The sequence below is a fragment of the Sarcophilus harrisii genome, chromosome 2, assembly GCF_902635505.1.
Source record: "Sarcophilus harrisii chromosome 2, mSarHar1.11, whole genome shotgun sequence".
NCBI classification, from domain to species: Eukaryota; Metazoa; Chordata; class Mammalia; order Dasyuromorphia; family Dasyuridae; genus Sarcophilus; species Sarcophilus harrisii.
This window is the reverse complement of record NC_045427.1, coordinates 199,348,747-199,371,205: the sequence shown is the minus strand read 5'-3', so window position 1 is coordinate 199,371,205 and position 22,459 is coordinate 199,348,747. Positions and strand designations below refer to the sequence as shown.

Genomic DNA, 22,459 nt, shown 5'->3' with positions numbered 1-22,459 from the left:
ATAGCATTATCATTTATTGTTAGGCTTCCCCATACTTACATACATTATCATTAATGTAGAACTTGTCTTCTTATCTTAGCTCATATATTTTGGTCTTCTGACACTCTGCCTAGATTTTGGTTTATATTTGTTCTCTTAATTCAGATTGCAGCCACTCAGTCCCAAGAAAGGCATTCCCTTCCCTATTTTCCCAATATAATTTTGGGAAAGTCACTTTACCTTTATGCTTTTCTTAAACCTGCTTATACCTGCTTTTCTCAGTAATAAAATGAAGGATTCAGACTAGCTAGATGAGATCTGAAAATCATTCTGTGACTCTGTACTATTCCTTCAATTACCTACCAATCTTACCCTGAAAACGTTTCATAGTTTAATTCTTATGCTTTTTTGGACACGTGTAACTTTTTTTTTTTAAATAATGAGGTTCTTTGGTACATCTTTCATTTTGAAAATGTTTGTCTTCTTTCTTTTCTTTCAACAGAGTCAAACAGAAAAATTAGCAAAGGTCTACCAACCAAAACGTACACTCTTATCTGCTAAAAGTACTATTTCTGTTGCTCATCTCTTGGCTGCTCGGCAGGATCTTTCAAAGATTTTAAGGACAAGCAGTGGATCTATTAGAGAAAAAACTGCCTGTGCCATCAATAAGGTAAGGTATTTGTTTTAGATTTGATTTTTGCCTCAAAATAAATTATTGATGTAAATCATCTTTTTTGGTCATTAATCTTTTCCCTAAAATGTATTATAAGGATTTTAAAAATTGAGTGATTCCTGTTTTTAATTGACAATTTATAAAATGTGGAAATCAATGTATTTTGAAAAAACTTGACAATTTTATTGCTTTTTATGGCCTTGCTGTTGTGAAAATTTTATTGTGAAGGATTGACATTTAGAATTCCTGTCAAAAAGAAGATGCTACCATGAGTCATTTTAGCATTTCCATTATAAGTAATTTCCTTTTTAAAATTGTCTTATACTTTGTATCTGTGATTTCATCTGTATGAGGATCAGTGATATGTATCACAGCTCTTTCTCATATTCTCATCCTATATGTCTCTTAGAAATGTCCTTCCTAAATCCTTAATGAAGAATTTATGAGTGTAATGGAGGTTTTCCTCTATTGTTTTAACATGATGTAGATACTAGTGCACACCTCAGCTATCTATATCCCTAAACACTGACTATAGGATTGGCCTTCCTCCTTTTCCAGTTATATATATTTTTGGGTGATATCTATATTTGCTATGACTTACACATAATTGATCATTGGTGAAAGTACTGCATATAGTCTGAAATAGTAGATGAAAAGAAGCATTGGATTTAAAATAAGCTATTATGGGTTATAATCACAGTTTCACCACTAAATATATGGCCTTAAGCAAATTGTTTGATTCTTAGGCCTCAATTTCCTTATGTATAAAATGGGGATAAGTATACTAGATGGTCTCTAAAGTATCTTCTAACTCTAAATTTGTAAATCTGTCTTCTAATTTTTCCTAACATACATCTTTTCATCTTTCTGTCTGAGTCGTTTAGAATATTAATTCTTTAGAAATTATGATGATCCATGATTTTTAACAACATAACATAACTGGGGGAACCTCCCCCAGTTTTTAAAAGAGAGCTTTTTGTTTCAGGGAACATCTTAAATTCATTGAAAGTGATGCACAATTTCTTATTTGCAATCTACTTTATTCTGTTCTTTCCATTTAATTCTGGACCACATTTGCCCAAGATATATGTACTTACACACTAACTCAATAATTGGCCTATCCAGTGTTACATATCTTAATCTGGTCAATTTAAAAGTTCACATTTTCTTGGTAGTTTTGAGGTTTACAAAGAACTCTTCAAAAACAACTCCCTGAGATATTCAGTGATCTTGTATTATCCCTATTTTACAAGTAGAGATACTGAGGCACAGATTGATTTGTTCAGTATCATATTATCAGAAACAGTAACTGAATTCTGATCCTCCTTATTACAAGATCAGTTCTCTTCATCTATACCACTCTCTCTCCTCCCCCCAAAAAAATCTTTTTCCGTTTAGTTTCTCCTATATGGATTGTTGAACCAATCAATTATTTTCTTTGCATGTGAGAAAGTTTATAAAGAATCTTATCAGGAAAAAAAATATATTAGCATTTATATTGTCAGAAAAATACTGATTTAGTCTTATGTAAGAGAATTTTTTTTCCTTGGAAATATTTAACAAGAGGCTGTGGGCCACTCTACTTAATTCCATACCAGCCAACAAACTAGTTTCCCATCATGATGATAAACTTAATCAAACTCCTTCCCTAACTCCCCTGTACCTTATTTCACATGAGTTCTGATACTATCACTTTAGAACTCAGTTACTCATTCTGCTCATGAGATATGAGATCCATCATCATGGTGAATGGGAAAACATTGAGCTAGGTGTTAGGAAAACTTGAGTTTTGAGTTGAAAACTCATCTCAACCACATATCACCTACCCTTTCTCAATTTAGGTTTTCTTATCTATAAAATTGTGATCATAATACCACTTATTTGATAGCGTTAATATAAGGATCAAAGAAAATATACACTTAAACACTTTGCTAGCCTTAAAGCACTATGTGTAAGCTGTTATTGTGGTGAATTTCAGTATCAAGATTTTAAGAGATAGTATGGTGAAGATAGCCATGAAAGAATATATTGATCATTTTTCTTAATAGTTGCCTTCTGTTTGTGAAATAACTTGTGAGAATAGTTTTACAATAATGTTTTATTTTCTAGGTGTTAATGGGCAGGGTACCTGACAGAGGTGGCAGACCCAATGAAATTGAACCTCCCCCCCCAGAGATGCCACCATGGCAGAAAAGACAGGATGGACCTCAACAGCAAACAGGCAGAGGAGGAGGACGAGGGGGTTATGAACAATCATATGGTGGAGGACGAGGGGGTCATGAACATTCATACGGAGGACGAGGAGGTCATGAACAGTCATATGGAGGACGAGGGGGTCATGAACAGTCATATGGAGGACGAGGAGGTCACGAACAGTCATATGGAGGACGAGGAGGTCACGAACAAGGAGGAGGAAGAGGTGGACGTGGTAGTTATGACCATGGAGGTCGAGGGGGTGGAAGAGGAAATAAACATCAAGGAGGCTGGACAGATGGAGGGAGTGGAGGAGGAGGTGGCTATCAAGATGGTGGTTATCGAGATTCAGGTTTCCAAACAGGTGGCTACCATGGTGGCAGTGGTAGCTACCAAGGAGGTGGTTATGGTGGCTTTCAATCATCTTCATATACAGGAAGTGGATATCAGGGTGGTGGCTACCAACAGGACAATAGATACCAAGATGGTGGTGGGCATCATGGTGAACGAGGTGGTGGTGGTCGAGGAGGGAGGGGTGGTCGAGGAGGTAGAGGTCGTGGAGGTCAAGGTGGAGGCTGGGGAGCAAGAGGGGGCCAGAATTATAATCAGGGGGGTCAATTTGAGCAACATTTCCAGCATGGAGGTTATCAATATAATCATTCTGGATTTGGACAAGGAAGACAGTATTCTAGTTGAGGCTACTAAAGATTACATTTCAGGAGAGCTCAAGTAATAGAAACTTCATTTTAGAGGCCTGATAAATATCTAGTTGAACTAATATGAGACCATATATGACCAGAAACTCCTGCTTTAAACATGAAATTATAGATTGATATGCAATTCTGGTTTTTAAACAATGGATTTATTTAGCTAATGCTCTTTATTTGAGAAATGCATACTTTTCACCAAAATTTATCAAAAAAACAACAAAACAACAACACATAAATAGCCAAGTATGTTTAATGATTAGACCAATATCACAATCAGAACATGCATAATGTCTTGAAGAAATTACTTGGAAAATGTCAGCAATGGCTTTAGTATGCAGTTCTTAGAATAAGCATTCTTCTAGATTCTTTATAGATTTTTCATTAGGAAACCCAATTTCTTTATATTAATAATTTCTTTTTCTTTATTTGCTTCTGGTGCATATTTTCTAAGTACAGTTCCGCTCTTTATAATTGGCCTTTTATATTCAGAGTGAGATTATACACATTTACTTCCCTATGAAAGTAACAAGTATGTTTCTATTATATGAGCTCTTCTGCATATAGCACATTCAGTAGCCTTATCTTCTATTAATTAAAAACTATCATTTGCTCAACTCTAAAGACCTTGAACATGGCCAAAATCTGCAAAGATCATTAAATCAAGCTAAGTTGTGAACTTCTAGTATGTAGGCATATAGTTAAATATAGCAATTCAAACTGACTTGCATCCATCCAAAACAATTTCCTCCTACAACCTTATTTTTACTTGAAGTTGACTAGAAGGATCAGCAAACTGAAATTTGTCTTATGCACGAGTTAATACCACTGGCTCAGCAAATACAAGAGAGTTTGTTTTGGGCAGGTGCCTTTTTGTTTTGTTTTTGTTTTGTTTTTTTGTAATTGAAGAAATGCACTACCAAGTAGGAAGATGATGGATGTTGCCTAGTGGAGGAGGCCCTTTATTATTGCTGCAGAAACAAAAGCCTGGCTGAGTTGATGTTTTTACATTATTCTTTACTGAAATCCACATGATGCTTCTTGCTGGGTTTTTGTGTACATAAACATTGTCAAGCTGTGAAAGAAAATGGCTGAAGGTGTGCTTTGTATGAAAGGTGAGCAATAAAGTATCCGTGTGTTCTCTGTTTTGTGTGAGCTTTATTTGAATGATTAGTTATGATTAATGGAATATTTTGAAACAGTTATTTAAAAAAAATTAGAGATCTTAAGATTTTGCATAAGTGCATTAAAGATCTTATGTATTTCCTTTAGTTTAAATTTATATAGCTCCCAGAAGTTTGCAAAGCAGTTTACATAGATTATTTGAATCTCCCAACAATCCTAGGAAATAGACAATGTAGTTTTTCTTTTCTCCATTTTACATATGAGAAAACCAATCTCAGAAGTTAAGTAGCTTTCTCAAGCTCACACAGCTAGCAGGTGGCAGAGAGGGGGATTTGCCTTCTACTCTCCCTCTCTCACTCTAACCTCTTTTCCAAACTGTCTTCATTTTAATGATCTTCATTATAAATGATTATAAAGTGATATACTTAAAGATAATTATCAGAAGATTCAAATGAAAGTAGTTAAAATATTGAGTTTAGCTTTTAATATTAATATAATTCCATTTGATTGACTGAACTATGTTTGCCACCATTGTTTAAAAACACCAGTAAGAATTCTAACCCCTTTTCACTTTTATTACATTTAGTCTTCACGAGATACAATCAAATACATTTGTCACTTCATTTCCAGTCTTTTAGTGATGACCTGTACCCATGTAGCTTACTTGGTCCATGTAGAAGAGATAAGCGATTCATTTTTTATCTAATACCTATTTTGATTGATAAAACTTTCTAAAACAGGATAATCTAAATAACTGCTTTGTGGCCACTGGGTGTAGCTATTGATACATATGTCAAGCAAGTGTAATTATGATTATTTTAAGTATTTGTGTTTTCTCTCAAGACTTAAAATACAGTACACTACATTTTTCTTGAGTGGTTACAAATTGAAAAATATGAAGTTGTATGACTTGTGAAAAGATAGCATAACCTTAAGCCCTACAATGAGCCTCCAAAATTTTGGCTTTTCACTTTTTTTTCACTAAATACTTAATATTGTATTTATAGTTAAAGGTTTTGCATTAGATATAAAACTCAACTTTATTTCTTTCAGGTGCACTTATATTAAATGCAACACTCAACTGAGTTTACAGTTTTCTCCTTTCAAATACCACAATCTTCCCACTAAACAGAGTTTTTCTAACAATTAACATTTTTAAAGGATGATTTATCTAATTTTATGAATAAATAAGAAACTAATATGACAAACTATGTATTACAAATGTGGATGACATTTAAGAAGAAAAAGGATCGATTTTTATTTTAACGGGTTGAAAATATTCATGTCTATAGCACCTTCTCAACAGAAAATGAATTATGTTCCTGTTATTTTCTGGTTCTTTTAATATTGCTCTAGTTCTCTAAAAATAATCTATTCAACCATCTCAAGGTCCAATTTTTTTTGTCAAATTATTTTAATGTTGTAGAGTACTCATATTAGTATTAGGACTAGTCTGAAGAGATTTACATTGTAGTGAATAACATTTCCATTAAAAATTACTCATGAGGAAACAAAAAGTACATATTTCCTAGTAGGAAGTCTTTGAAATGTGAAGCCTTAAATTTTTTTCTCTTGAACAAACATAAAACCAGGACAAGCTGAACCTTTTTGTTGGTTCTTTTTTTCCTACTAACACCAATGATTAAAACAGGATGCTAACATTTTATATGTAAATTATTTAAGAGTTAAGTCTGCTTACTCTCTCATTTCTTATAACCAATCTGAAATGTTGATAGCACTTCAGCATAATGCCATGCACATAGTAATTAATACTCAATAAAAATTTATTGAGTGATTAATGTAAGCTAATTCTAAGATAATAAAGTTCAGGCAATTTTAGGCAGTATCTTTAAGTATCATTTCATCCACAGGTGGAAAAATTACTTAAACATTTTGATAATTAGTGTGTTCACACATTGGGATAGAGTAGTTCATAAGTTATCCTTCACTAAATAAATATGAATCTAAATGTCTAGAGCATCTAACATATCTCTGAGAAATGTGACTGTTTCTGATGATTTATTATATCATCTGTTAACATATTTTAATAGCAAGTCCCCTCTCTTGGAGAAGGAGAAAAACTATTATAGAATCAGAGTTGGAAGCCTATATTGTCTAATCTGTATTTAAAAACAAAGTTTTTTAAAAAGGTAAAAAGTTGGGGATTTTTATACCCTGAAGTGTACAAGTATACCATCTGAGATTGTGTTTTATTTTCAACTATATCATATTTAGATTGTAAAACCAGTTTTTCTTGTCATTTTATGCTTTTGATTTTAGCATCATTTCTTCTTAATCAGACAATTAATTTTGGTTTTCGGCAGACATTACAAATAATTAAACTGTATCTCTCAATACAAGTAAAATAGACAATAAAGTGAAAGACTTTTGAAGTATTTTGTCATGCACCATAAATCTCTTAGATGCAGCATTCACAAGGCAGAACTTTTTATAGCATTTGAATGAATTGTTTTCAAATGTCACAGAAAAGAACACATTTCACATGGGCATGCAGTTTTATCCAGATACCTTCTACAAGTTGTTGGCACAAGAATTCTGCATAACAAAGCTTCTGTTTTTCTGCTTTGAATACAATTAGCATATGTTTGGAAATTCATTGTTAAAAAATAGGTTGGCTATCTCTCAGGTCTGGCATCTATTACCTCCTCAGTTTCATCTGTTCAGTTTGTTGTTAAAGGAAAAACTTATGTACCACCTTCAGTGGGGGAAATATTTCCTGAATGCCCTAGTTGTTAGCTTATCTTGCATGTTGGTTAGATTAGATATGTTAGAAGAAAAAAATTTATCTTAATAAAAGCCATCAGTTTGGGAAAGTCTGAAAATGATAAAAACAAAGGAGCAGTTCAAAATAAAATCTCAGACTTTTGAGGGAGCTTATAAAAACTTGTATAAATTAGTGTCATTTTCTGAAAAAAGAGAGTAATAGTTATCCTTAATGTTTTTATCAACTGTAAGATTCTATGGTTCCATTCTCCCTCTATCACTAATCATTAAAAAGTTACTGTAGCTTCCAATTTTTAATAATTTTTACTTCTTTATGGTACTCAAGATAGGATTATGTTTTCAGTAACCATTCTATGACTATCAGTAAATCAGTAAACTAAAAGTAAAAGTATATTGCTAAAAATATTGGGAAATTTGAATTTTAGTAATCTTTAGAAGCCCAGTTCCACTGCAAACATTCCAGTCAAGCTCTCAAATAAAAAGCAGAGCAACTAGATAACACACTGCATAGAGCACCCACCCTAGAGTCAGGATGACATGAGTTCAAATCCAGCCTCAGACAACACTTACTAGCTGTGGGATCCTAAGCAAGTTACCTGCCCCCAGTTGCCTCTCAAAAGAAAAAAAAAAAACAAAGAGGAAGAATACACTAAAAGGAGTAATGAAAAAAACAAGAAGTATTAGCTATGAGTTCCATCTAATTCCAGACTAAACAAACAGATTTTTTGGAAACCTACAAAAGTACAGTTTAGAGATAATCCAAGAGATGGAAGGCAAAATACAAAGTAGCCCAGTTACAGCAGGTTATAGGGTTAGACCAGCAGCATTTATGGAAAAATTGTTTTTCCCCTTCTGTGGCAGGAGATAAAGCCAAATCAGTGTCTAGCCCTGAACAAGGGGATCTCTCCCTTATGCTGCAAGAAATAGACTAATCAATGTGTGCTGAACCCTTAACAAAAGATAAACAGTTTCTGCAGAAGGTAGAACCTATCCAACCTATTTAACCATCCAACTCAGGATAAAGCAGGGCCTACCCAAGACATCAGTCTATTGCAGCAGCGTTTAGCCCAAGCACAAGCCCCTAATTCAGAAATTGATCCTGAAAATATGAATAAACAAGAAAAATACCAAATACATACAATAAAAGCCTTAGATTTAGAAGGGCCCAAAGGGTAAACCTAGAAGAAGAGCTGACTTCACAGCAAATGTAAGAGCCTCTGGAAAATAATAACCTGGCAACAAGAAAATAAGAGTGCCTGGAAGATATGAAATGAGATATAAAATGGAATATCAAGGAAGGGAAAATGACAAGAATCAACACTTTAGAAAAGACAGTGGTGACTCTTAGCCAAGAACTGAACTCCCTAAAAATTGGAATGGATCAAACAGAAAACAAGGTCTCCACTAGAAAACAAATATTAAAACATCAAAAGATTTTAAAGTTTTAAATGTAAATTATGTTATTAAAAAGAGTTGACTTAGAAAACAGATTGAGGATAATTGAAGAATCATTAGACTACTTAAAAATCATTACAAAAAAAAAAAAAGTACTCATTTCTTTTTTTTTTCAAGTACTCTATTTTAAGAAGTCATAAATAAAAACTGCTAATGACTGTTAGAACCAGAAGCCTAAGTGAAAATAGAATCCAATGGTTATTCCCTTACCGAACCTCCAAGGTGAAAACTCCCAAGAATATCACCACACAAATCCAAAGCTTCAAGTTAAAAAGAAAAAATATTGAAAATAGTCATAAATTCAAGTACTAAGGAGCTAGAGGAAGAAAAGTACAAGATCTGTTTAGCTGTTGTATATTTCCCCCACAGAATGTGAGCTCTTAAAAGATAGGCCCATATTTCAAAAGAAACAATAGCAGGCTTTCAAGTCAAAATAATTTATCTGAAATCAAAAACAAGTATGATAAGGGTAGGAAAGTGGGGAGGAGAGGCCTTGTAAAAGTACTTTAAATAAAGTAGACCAGATATTCCTGATGAAAAGTCCATAATTGATTAATGCAAATCCAGCTATATAAGAAGTTACCTTTTACATAATTATAACTAGTCTTAGTTTAACACAGATTTCTCTGGTGAATAGAGTAGGCTTTCATTCAGAAAGGCATGCAGAAGGCATAATACTAGGGCACACTTAAAACACATTTTCAAAAGAGAAGGCATCATGAGAGATTTAAGAAAACAACTAGCAGCAACAATAGTTGGGTTCAAATAATGTGCAGAGACTAGAAAGAGTATGATCCCAGGGAAGTTGAGGAAATGGGGAACCTTTATGTAAAGAGAGCTGCAATATAGGACTGTGTCCTTTAGGCACAAATCAATAGACTAAATTCACATTGCTTGAGTATGACATTGATGATAGATGGAAGAAAAGAATATTTAATCCTCATCCACAAAGGGGCATGGAAATTGTCATGTTTCATTGCAATAACTTGTTTATCCCAATAAGTAGGTGTACTTTGGGCAAAACAACACATAATAACAGATTATATTTAGCTTTTCTTTTTATTAGAAGGCAAATATAAATTTTCTCTTTAAATGACTTTATTATTTCTTTTTATTGGCTTTTTTAGTTTTCTGTAAGTTTTTTTTTTTTAATGAACCCTTTTCACATGTCTATTCCTACTCATCAATATGAATTTCATTCTAGTTAAGAAACAAAGTAAAAAATGAAAATTTCCAAAAAGCCAAACTTCTTAAACATAGGATCACAATTCTTTATGGGGTTTCCTAACTAAATATGGGAGTTGTGAAATTATGATTTATTAGTAAATGTTTGATTGGTATACCTATTTTATATACCTCTATCTGGAATCATGTACAAATTTCTCATATGAAAAGGGATTACAAATACAAAAAGTTTAAGAATCCCTGTACTAAAACATGCAAACTGCTGCTTCCCTTAAGTGTTTGTAAATTTAGGTGCTTATAGATCCATAAGAATACTTGTTTTAGGGGGCAGCTAGGTGGCACAGTGAATAGAGGACCAGCCCTGGAGTCAGGAGGACCTGAGTTCAAATTTGGTCTCAGACACAACACTTCCTAGCTGTGTGACCTGAGCAAGTCACTTAACCCCAATTGCCTCTGCCAAAAAAAAAAACAACTTGTTTTTATTTTTTCCAAAGAAACAAACAATTTTCTTCAATTTACTATCTTCAAATATTTTTACTTCAATTAAATCTATTTTATATATATATATATATATATATATATATATATACATTGTAAGAAAAATTTTTAAATGATTGAAACTATTAAATCCATATTGTTATTGGCAAGAAAACAACAGCAAAATATTGTCTTGCTAAAGTGATAAACAGAAATGGAGTTTTGTTTTTTTTTTACATTGTAAGCATTAAACATTAATGTTGCTTAGTGTGTGAGAAGAAATTTGGTATAGTAAATAGAGAAGCAGCTTGTGAGTCAGGAAAACTTGGCTTCAAACCTAACCTCTGAAACATACAGTATGACCGGGTAAGTCACTTTTCAGTACTACTAAAGCAACTATATTTTTTAAGTTGTACAGCAGATGGCAATTTACATGGATTGAGGAAGTTTCCTCACTGAGTTGCCTATACCAATGAAATCACAGGTACAGTTTCTCCAGCATATATATTAAATTAATCAGCTGTAGATCTTTTTCTTAAAAGGCTCTGAAACTGTCCTTGAGACTTGACTAGCTCAGGGGCTAAGACCTGCCATATTGATGCCTTGCTGAAAATCTGAGAATAGGCCACAAGGAGCTCTAGCTCTCTTTGTCTTTGATCATGGATCAACTGCATGACTAACCCTGAGGAGAAATGCTCAACTGAATTAATACGGCATTTTCATTAAATATCGTTGTTAAATATCCTTCTCTTTTCTATGAGTAGAACTTTAATTAACTGCTAAATGTTCCACATATGTCTCTTCATTCAATCATGAACCTAAACTCCCAGAGTAGCCTGAGTGAGATCATTGTCTGGACAATAATTACTTTTCACCCATTTGATTCTATCCACTAGATTAGATCAAATTTTCTTCGTGATTATAGTTCCATTTAGTAGACTGCATTGTTCTAAAAACTGATGCAATTGGCACAATGTTGTCTGAAAACAGAGCACTGGAAGAACTCGACACTTATATAAAACCATTCTTCCAGATGGATATCTTCATAATAGTAGCAAATACTATTAACTTTAAGTCATTTCTCCCTAGTTTGTTTTTCTTGATATAAGAGAGTCATCAAGCAGGTTATTTCTAAGATTACAGCTTTGCCAAGATGATTCAATAAAACAATGCTGCATTTGGTATCAGAGAACATTGGTTTGAATCTGTTTTCAAATCAGCCATTATGTGCAACCTTGAGCAAATTTCTCAGCATATCTCAGTTCTCTTCTAGATCTATGATCATGTGATTATGATTCCTCATTGTCTTCTTGGTAAACAGTGTATTCTCTAATTTTCAGAGCCAATCATGTGGTTCTCTTCCTAGGCACCTGGAACCCACTTTCCCCAAATTCAGTCTCAAAAATAAATTAACCTTTAGTTCTTTTAGATCATTGACAATTATAGTAATTGAGATGCAGTGCTTCACATGTCTCAATGTCCATAATTACTCAAAGATTCATGATGGTGATGATTAATGAGGATCAACTCTCTCCCAAGACTAGTTTTTATTTATGGGTGTTACATAATCAGTTACAAAAAAAGAACACTGAGAATCGTTTCTGTGACCAAGAGTTCTCTTTTTTTAGCAACAAGATTCCTGGAAGAAGAAAAAAGTTTGCTTTCATTGTTGTTGTTTTGTCTGTAGCTAGGATTTTTTTTTCCTCAAAATTCATTGTCTAAGACTGGAACATTTCAGTAGTTACAAAATAAAAAGGAACATTTCTAAACCAAGTCTAATGGATCAAACAGTTAATGTTCTACCAAAATAATCATTATTTTTATAAGGGACTAAGTATGTTTAGGGAGTTCTTCCAGACCATATGTTTGATTTTCCCAGAGGCTTCAGATGTTACAACTTAAGTGAAATAAATATAAAAAAGGACAAACTTGTTACCTGTGACAATGAGTGCATAGAGGAAATGGTGAATTCTATGTTTTGCTGGGTCTGTTCTGGGGTTATCCAAAAAAAAAGAAAAAAGTTCTGGTGCTTGGCAAAATGAGTATTATGGGGTGAAGTATTCCACCCAGAGTCATAATAAGAGTGGAGTTGGAAGGGTTTTATCTCCAGAACCAAAACTTAGAGTGTGCTGACACGTGTTCCTTCTTCAGGTAGCAATAATTAAATTTAGCACTTATTTAGCAAAACAAATTGGGGGAATAGGAGCTACCAGATCATGGGTTGACTTCCTAATCCAGGCAGCTGTCCCTCTCATGAACTCTTCCTTGGTGCTTTCCTGTCCCTCTCCCTCTTTTGACGGTGGCCTTTCCAATAGTAATCCCTTCTACTACTGGAGGCCTTGCTATTCAAGATCTCTTCCTCACCCCTCAAGCCCACCAGAATTTGATTTGTCACTTACCCCAGGCATCAGATACCAGTTAGACGTCTTCTTCAACTCAGAGATTTGACACTTGTTTGATCTCTACCCACATTAAGTTTATAAAAATGATAAGATATTTTCACAAGAAAAGAAAAAAACAAATACATTCAGTTTAGAGAATGGGTAAAACATGCACAAAAAGCATTCTTTTCACCCACAAAGAAAGAAAAAACAAGAGTGTTAGAGTTGCCATATAGCAGTCTTCATTGTTTCTGAAATGCCTAACATCAGTCACTGGGGGAAGGGGGAGAAATAAATAGTACATTGATTTTTGTGCTGCACAGACAGGGACCTTCCATCACACTCTTGGGACAGGATGACCTGAGAAGTTCACAAGGCAGGAATATTTTTTGATCATTTTCCCAGACTAGACCATGGTCTTCATAATTCTCCATCTTGCTTTATACAACTGCCAAGTTCATTAGACATTCATTTTCCCCATCCAGGGGTCAGCCATCCTGCAAACCAAATGAAACACTGATTACATCAGTGAAATTTAATGGAATATATGTTTTTTTTTTTTTTCCCCTGAAAATTTGTAAAAATAATGAGTTTTGAAGAAAGGTATACTTGAATGCCCAGGACAATACTGGTCTCAAACATAGATGCTTGATTTTGATCAGTTTTTTTCAGTTATTTCCATGGTAATTAGGGATTGGGAAAAAAACCAATGATCTCATTGGTACAATTGAGAAAACTCCCCCCAGCTACCTGTTGTTCAATTTTTCAGGCTTGTCTAACTCTTCACAACCCCATCTGGAGTTTTCTTGGCAGAGATACTATAGTTGTTTTCCATTTCCTTTTGCAGATGAGGAAAGTGAAGCAGAATTAAGTGATTTGCCCAGCTAGTATGTGGCTGAGGCTGAACTGAACTAATGAAGATGCATCTTCTTCGAGTCAAGCCCAGCGCTTTATCCAATGTGCCACCTAGCTCCCATTTTGTAGTCTTAAGAGAGCTGCCTAGAATATAAGATGATTCTAAGTGACTTGCCCAGGATCACACAGCCAGGACTTCCACCCCAGTATTCCTGACTTCTTAAAGCAAATTTTCTAGCCACCAAACTATTTGATATTATAATTAGACAAATTCCTAGGAAATAATTACAGTTTCTTGCTTTGAAAATGCTATGCAGTTAAATGTATCTCCCTTTCTCTCAGTATGTAAGGAACAGAATGCCGTATACATTGTCAGAATGGATCACTAGGAAAGCTGATTTTATTTAACTCTTTTTTTTTTTTTATTATTTCAAGAGAGGGCTTATTGAGTGAGAAGTGTATGCGTGGAAATAATTAGTGGAAGATCATTATTTAACATACCACAAATAATTGTAATTATATACAATAAACCAGTAATAATACTAATAATACATAGTTACAAACATTTTTAAGAGAAAAAAGTAAGACTTTCACACTTTCCACATCACTACTACCCTCTACTCTAATCTAACACATCTAGGAAAGTATCAGGTGACTGAATGACCTCCAAATACTTGATGGTCAGCAACAGTCTACCACAGGGTGAGATCCCCACAAAGTAACAAATATTTGCAAACCAGATTACTCCTCACCATTCAAAGACCCATTTCCTCTCATTTGTATACCCCAAGGTTTAGTAGAAAGTACCCTTTTCAACAAAGCTACAGTTAAAGGATGTTGAGCTCATTGAATATCAGGGCAAAGTCACTGAATAATATATTTCTTTTTATTTGAAATATTTTGAGAAGAACAAAAACAAACCAAAGATCTCTTCCCAAACTGTGTTGAAGGCAAAATCGATAAATCTCACAACAGCCTGATAAATAAAAGGACATCTGTCTGGCTGAGAGAAAAAGCAAGACGAATTCTCAGACATTTTAAAATAAACAGGCTAAAGCTCCACTTAGATCAGGGAGGCAAACACAAAGAAGGCCAACAAAGAGAAGGGTGGGGACAAAGGAAAGAGCAGACAACAGAGCTGTTTGTATGCTCAGACAAAGGAGACTTCACATCCAAGACCAGCTTGTTTGTTCCTGCTGGTGAAGACTGATGACGTTTTGGGGAGGTCAAGTATTTTACACATTGATTATTTCACATCATAGGATATTCAAGTCTATTTAACAAATACTTATTAATCACTGGGCCTGTGTGCCAGGCACTATGTTAGCTCTGAGGAGACAAAGACAAAAGACAAAAAAGGAATAGTCCCTTCTCTAGTTGAAAGTAACTTTTCCCAACTAAAAATAATCATTAGTACAAGAGAACTCCTTAATTTTCAGACAGGGAAACTAAAGATCAAAGATGTTAGAGAGTTTGACCAAAGTGACATGTTAGAATTAAATGAATTTGAATGCAGGTCTCAGTACCTAGTTTGTTGACTTTCTACTTTACCATTCTGGCTTCCAACAATGATATGTTCTTACTTAAAGGTAAGCCCATGGGTGGTATGGAAGTTCTAAAGTTATCCTCAAAGAATATTGAATAATGAGAGGCAGTATTGAATAATGGTTAAAGTTATGGGCTTAGAGTCAGGAAGCCCTAGATTATCCATTCCACAGAGTATCTGTCTCTGATCAACAGCATTTAGTAGCTGTCTACTATATGTCAAACACTGCATAAAGTGCTGGAGATAGAAATATGAAGAATGAAAATAATCCCATTTATGAGTGCTTGGTTTTTCTGAGTCTCAGTTTTCTCATCTATAAAATGGGGCTAATAATAGCCCTAATGGCTACCTCACAAAGCTTCTATGTGAAATTCCAATAAGATGATGTATAAAAAGCAAAAATTTCACAAATATTAAAGCACTCTAGAAATGCTCATAAATATTATTCAGTGCAATTTGGAAGGAGGTCTCAGGCTGGGCCATATAGATCTGATCCTCATTTTTATCAGGGTCTCAAATGAAGCCAAAGGAAATCTGTATCAAATTTGACATGAAGCTGAAAGAGACAACTAGCCATTTGAATCCAGAAACATGATTTTAAAAGACCCTAACAAGCTTGATTGATAATCAAAAATGAATAAGATAAAATTTAACAGGTACACCAGGTTTAATGACCTGTATTTACAAAAAATCTAATATGTAAGTACAAGATGGAGGAAGACATGGCTTAACTGCAGCTAATGTGAAAAAGAGTTGGAGATTGCAGCATGGTTGCTTAAAAGCTTTAGGTAAACAAGCTGAATTAATAGAAATTTCATATCCAAATTAAGGGAGGCAATATTCTTAACATAGTCTACTGACCAGGCCATACCCAAAATACTTGGTTTAATTCTGGTAGCCATAGTTTAAGGACATTTGACTAATTGGACTGTGTCCTAAAGAGAGGAATAAGGATGAAAAAGGATCTAGAAATCAGAAAATAACAGAATATCTTCAAAAAAATTTTTTATTGTTTTTAGAATAACTCAAAATTTAAGAGGATTTCAGGAATTTTATTGAAAAGGAGCCCCAACATTATTTTTTTAATTAATTCCAACCGTTATAAGAGCACCTAAGTGATACAATAGATAAAGTGTTGGGCCTGGAGTCAGAAAGACCTGAATTCAAATTTGATACCAGGCACTTAATAGTTGTATGACCCTGGGCAAGTCACTTAATGCTATTTATCTCAGTTTCCTCATTTGTAAAATGAGCTGCTAAAGGAAATGGCAAACCATTCTGGTATTTTTGCCAAGGAAACCCCAAATGAGGTCACAGGGAGTCTGAAACAACTGAGCAACAATGAAGAAAATATACGATTACATTCATTTTTGAAAACTTGTACTTTTTTTTTTTTTAATAAAAGTTGCTCATATCACATGAGAACAGGTTGAAGAGACTGGCCATGTTTAGGCTAAAGAGAAGACAATCAGAGAGGACACTTGTCTTCAAATATTTCAAGGACTATCATATGAAAGATTGTTTTATTCTCTATTTTTTTTCCAAAAAGGAGAATTAAAACTCATTGGTGACAGAAGTTATACAAGGGCAAATTTTGTCATAAAACAAGAAAGTACTTGATAACAATTGAAACCATTTCATGAATTCATTGAATTTCTTTCTTTACCAAAAATAAAAGAAACAAACAAAAAAAAAAAAGTATTTTATTATAAACATTCTTCAAGGAAACATTGCCTTATCTTTAGCCAGGCATGGGTTTTTGAGAGCATCCTTACTTAAGTGGGAGATTGGGTTAAAAATAATAGCAAGCTCTTATCTAGTGTTTTAAGTTTTGCAAATAATATCTCATTTCTCCCTACCTTTGCCACTTACTACTTGTGAAACCTTGCCATACAACCTCTCTTAACCTCTCAAAACCATGTGACTTAAGCTCTGGTTCTCAATTTACTCATTCATGCAATGGAATTAAACTAAATGGCCTCACAACTTCCTTTCAATTTTAAATCTCTGGTCCCTCTAGAACCATATTTTGTTGGATGGTAAAGCTAACAGTCCTCCCTTACTATTCTTTATGCAACAAACATCATACTTTAGGATTAATAACACTAATTTTTCTCTTTTTTCTTTATCCTTGTGATTTTTTTTAATGATTACCTTCTCTATGTTCTTCTTGTATTTATTGTTCAATTTAAATTTCCTCATGGAAGAATGATTTTTATGTGCTTCACCTTTTGTGGATGATTTAGGAGTAATCCCACATTGCAGTGAGCTGACCTAGACATTTTGAAATCTTTCCTTCCTGTTAGATTCTCTGAAAGCTACCTCATTTCTACAGGATGTTAAACTCTGCTGTGTCACCAAAAATCCTCTTCTGGAGGGTAAGTTTCCCAACTGCCCCTGCTTCTGCCCACCTATCTGTCAACATAAACATTTACTATATATTAGATACTGGAGAGACAAAGATAAAAATGAGTGTCTCTGCCCTCAATAAGTGCCCCATGTGAGCCCCTTGTCCTGGACCAAGGCCACCTCCAGATACCACAGTATCTGATAGAAGATACCTACTTCTCACCTGGTTAACAATTTGTTTACACATATTGGTTTGGAGAAAATATTAAAATGTACTTAGTAACCAGTATTTACATAGGACCATAAAGTTTACAAAGGGCTTTGAATATGTCGTATCATCAAATCTTCAAAATGACTCCAGGAGTTAGTTTTATCTTTCCCACTTTGCACTTAAAGAAACCAAGCCTGAGAGAAGTTAACTTGCTAAGGTTCATACAGTTTGTAAAAGTCTGAGGCAAGATTCAAACTTGAGTCCTCCTCATTTGAAATTCAACATTATCAGTTGAGAATAAGGTTATTGCATAAAACCAACATGGCTCTTCCTAGAAATCTGCTTAATTAAAAATCCTCTAGTCCAATACTCTCAGAATTCAGGGAAAGAAACTGAGGCTCAAAGAATAACTTATTCAAGGATAGACAATAAGCGGGCAAAGAGTATCCTTATAATCTCATTACTCCAAGCTGCCACCATATGAAAAATGGAACTAGCATCTAGCTTGGTATCAGGGCAACTTGGTTTACATCCTGCATTTGCCATTTGTTTATTAACTTTAGCAAGTCACTTAATCTCTCTGAGTCTTCATTTCCTCACCTGGCCACTGAAGGATTTGGTTGGACATGGTGGTGCTTGATTATAATACCTGCTAACAGGGAGGCTGAAGCTTGTAGGTCTGTTGAGCCTGGGATTGCTTAGTTGCAGTGCCTTAAGATGAGTCCCAACTAATAAGAGGTGAGGGGGAATGGGCCATCAGGGGACCTAAGAAGGAATACTTGACCCAGGTTGGAAATGAAGAAGATCAATTAAGGCTCCAATGCCAAGCAATAGTGAGATCAGCCTCTAAGCTTTCCCTGTACTTCCAGTCTGGATGAGACAAAGAGAGCCAATCTTAATTATTTTTCATTTTTAAGGACAAAATAAAATAAGATTTGGCCACTGAAGTCTCCTCTGGCTTTAAGATTTATAATCCTACAATTTTAATACCACTTTTATACCTCATCAGCACCAACCTCACATTCTTGGTTAGCTTCATTGGTGTCTGCTCCATTCTGGTCCAGTTCATACTCTGTGCTCTGGCTCACCATGTTCTTGGTGACCTGCCCCCCAGGGTTCTCATTCTCCCATCGGGCAAAGCCTTTGTCCTTTCCAGCTTTACCATGGAACTTGGATTTCATTTTGGGAAATGTGTGAGATCCTGAGTCGCTCCATCCAGACTCAGGCCACATGGGCTCCGTTTGAGTGGCCTGACTGGTGGTGGCTCTCTGAAGGCGCACGGAAATCTTGCGGGAAGAACCTGTCACCAGGGTGATGGCTCGGCTATCCAGATCCTGATGTCCAGCAGCAACCCCAGGAAACTCAAACACCTCATCCTGAACTGCAAGGGGAAATGAGTCCGGTGTTATTTAAAAACAGAATCACAAAATTATAGAATTGTAAAATTGGAAGGGACCACAATGGCCATCTAGGCCAACCCATACCACAATAAAGAATCCAGCCTACATCCCATTTGGCAAATGATTCTCCAGCCTTTTCTAATAGTCCTTCAATGAGAAGGAACTTATCATCTATGAAATTTGCCTCTTCCATTTTCTGAATTGAGTTAGTTTGTTTCTTCACATCAAGCCTCAATTTGCCTCCTCGCAACTTTTACACATTGTAAAAGTTGCTCCTACTTTCACCCTCTAAAGATAAATAAAAAGCACATCTGCTTTCTAGTTTTAATTCTACAGATATCTTCCCCTTTCTCACCATCCTCTCCTCTTTCTTGAGCTAGAAATCTACAGTTCCTTTGATTGCTCCTCATAAGACATGCTGACTCAAGACCCTTTAAAATCCTGCAGCCATTCTTTAGATGCTTTCTAGCTTATACCTTGCATTCCAGCAGTGAAGACATTAAAAATCATACTTCAAAGTCCCACTACCTCTCTATCCACAGCACTGGACCACAAACCAATATCAGGCTGCCAATTACTAAAAGGTTACAATATACTACTGTTATTCTAGACTATAGGAATTCATAACATGGGATCCATGTTTTTTTAAAAATATTTTGAAAACTCTATTTTTGTAATTCTATGTATTTTATTTTAAACATTAAAAAATATTATTCTTAGAAGGTGCTTGTAGTCTTATCAGATTGCCAAAGGTGCCCAAAACACACACAAAAAAAAAAGCTTAAGAGCTCCTGTTGTGGAATATTGGTCTGAATACAAGCTTCTTCTAAAATTATGTCTCTTTAAAAGGATACACACACACACACACACACACACACATAATATAAAGGTATGTATTGGTATATATTGAAAAAAATTATCACTAAATTATTCTCTGTATGAGCTAATTTGGGGAGATAAGTATAGCCTATATTTGGACCAGTATGGTATTTTTTTTCCATACTACTGGAATCTGAGTGATTGAATAGGCTTAGATTTAGAGACCAATAGAAACAGAAGAATACTACCTGGCGGCAATGATGGGCTGCCTGGAAGAGAGCCATGGCCACTTCCCACGGAGGTCCCCCTTGCAAATTTCCTGCATGCCAGCACGAGAAGGTCTTTGCATTGCTTGTGACAGTTGGCTCCACAATCTATAAAATTACAACATGTATATTGCATTCTTTCATTCAACAACCACTTATTTAGCACCCATAGTACATTAGACACTGGAAACATAAAGGCAAAAACAAAAACATTTCCTGTTTTCAAAAAGATTATATTCTACTAGAGAAAAGAATATGTACATCAATAAGCAAATATAAAATAAAATTTTAAAGTAAATGCAGAGTAATATGGAGGAGGAACAGCCCTCTTCATGGAAAAGGAGAAGGGAAGGAGATAAGGACAACATCATCTAAGCAGTAGCTTTCAGTCTGTGCTTTGAAGGAAGGTAAGGATTCCAGGAGGTAAAAGCACCTACCATTTAGGGTGGTTATGAGAACAAAATGAAATAATATAGTAAAACATTTTTCAAATCTTAAAGGACTTTATAAATTATATTATTACCTATAAATCTTATATTCCCCCTTTTAAAGTCTCTTTGTCAATCTAGAAAAATTATTGGACTCCTCAGAATGATGATTTCAAATGTATTAAGTAAAATACATGTGATTACAAATGAAATCATTCATATGGCAATAACAATTATCAAATTATCATCAGCTTCCAGAAAAAGAACTAAGGAGACTGAATATAAGCCAAAAACAATTCTGAAATTAAAACGTGCATGAATGCCAGCTTAAGAACCTTATGTTATTCAAGATAGTTGGGGACAAGGACAATCTCATTTTTGTCTTTTTTATTCTGAGCCCTGCAGTAAGCCATTAAGAAAGATTTTGTGATTGATTGATTACAGTGTTTAGTGAGGGTCAAGAGAAAGAACAAAATTAAACTATATAGTAGCATTGGTACTCAAAAAAATAGACACAATTCTATAGTTTGAAAAAAGTAAGTACAAATAAAGAGGACTTTGTGATCCTCATCACATTCCTTTAGGTAGGTACTACAAATACTACTGTCCCCAATTTGTAGATGAGGAAGAGAGACTCAGAGAGACTGTGATTCCTCCATTATCAAATAGCTAGGAAAATATTAGAGCAAATTTAAGTCCAAGTCTCTGCTGACTCAATCTCCAACATTGTTCCCATCCCACTATGGTGCGTTTCTAAAAACAACGATTCTTATTAAGAACTGTTAGTGATTCCATGAAGATGAAAGGTGTTATGGATTTGGGATTTCATACAGTCAGGGAAATTCCTAGAATGGAAATTGCAACTCTTTGGCAATATAAGGGTTTCAGAGAGTTCTTTGGAATACTGAAAGGTAATGTGATGTTTTAAGCTAATGTGTGTGTCAGTGGCAAGGCTTATCCTCATGTCTTTCTAACTTTAATGTCTCTTTATATGCTTATTCCATGCCACTGTTCACATATGATATATACAGCATATTAAATCACATATTAATATGCATGCCATATGTATATTGTTTTCATTGATTGAACTGGAAAGATATCTTACAGAACCAAGTTATTCAATAAGATAATCCATAAATCAGGTTTATTTGATTGAAAAGAGCAAATGAATTTTCGGTTTTCTCCCATCCTTTTTCTGTTATCTATTTAATTTTTGCATTTATTGTTTATTATGTTCTATTGTTATATATTTATATGTTAATTGTTATATATATTAATTAATCTGTATTAATGGCAAAACGGATAAGATTACTGCATATCATAAGTATGAAAATGTATTAGCTTTTTCCTTTAAAAATGTTTAATATCACTTATTTTCTGTCCCACTTGCTCAGTACATTTAAACATAAACATAAAATCTTATTGATGATAATCAAGGAAAGCTTAGAGATAGGTATACAATTTATGTGGCTTGTAGAGGTAGGTTACTGAGAGGCAGAGTATTGTAGTAGTGATGGAGGGAGGATTAGTTTTGTGATTCAGAAATGTGCTAATGGCACTCAGACATTTATGACGTATTATAATGGACAAGCTACTTAACTTCTCATCTATGTAATGAACTTAATAAAAACTGTGCTTCGTACAAAGCTGTCATGTGAATTAAAC

The 22,459-nt window shown here is 34.4% G+C and overlaps 2 protein-coding genes across 6 annotated transcripts in view; one reads left to right on the top strand and one right to left on the bottom strand.

Annotated features, from left to right (window-relative positions):
* The window catches only part of FAM98A (family with sequence similarity 98 member A), a 53,855-nt gene extending 46,785 nt beyond the window's left edge, over positions 1–7,070 (top strand). The window contains exons 7-8 of the mRNA XM_003757837.4: positions 482–649; positions 2,762–7,070. Of these exons, the coding sequence (XP_003757885.2) occupies positions 482–649; positions 2,762–3,541 (948 nt within the window). The 3' untranslated portion in view covers positions 3,542–7,070. The remainder of the gene's footprint in view (positions 1–481; positions 650–2,761) is intronic.
* Positions 7,071–10,785: 3,715 nt separating this feature from the next.
* The window catches only part of RASGRP3 (RAS guanyl releasing protein 3), a 137,298-nt gene continuing 125,624 nt past the window's right edge, over positions 10,786–22,459 (bottom strand). For all 5 annotated transcript variants that reach the window (XM_023494613.2, XM_031951258.1, XM_023494612.2 and 2 more), the window contains 3 exons: positions 20,349–20,474; positions 18,898–19,262; positions 10,786–13,417 (listed from right to left, as the gene is read on the bottom strand). In XM_023494613.2, the coding sequence (XP_023350381.1) occupies positions 13,409–13,417; positions 18,898–19,262; positions 20,349–20,474 (500 nt within the window). In that variant the 3' untranslated portion in view covers positions 10,786–13,408. The remainder of the gene's footprint in view (positions 13,418–18,897; positions 19,263–20,348; positions 20,475–22,459) is intronic.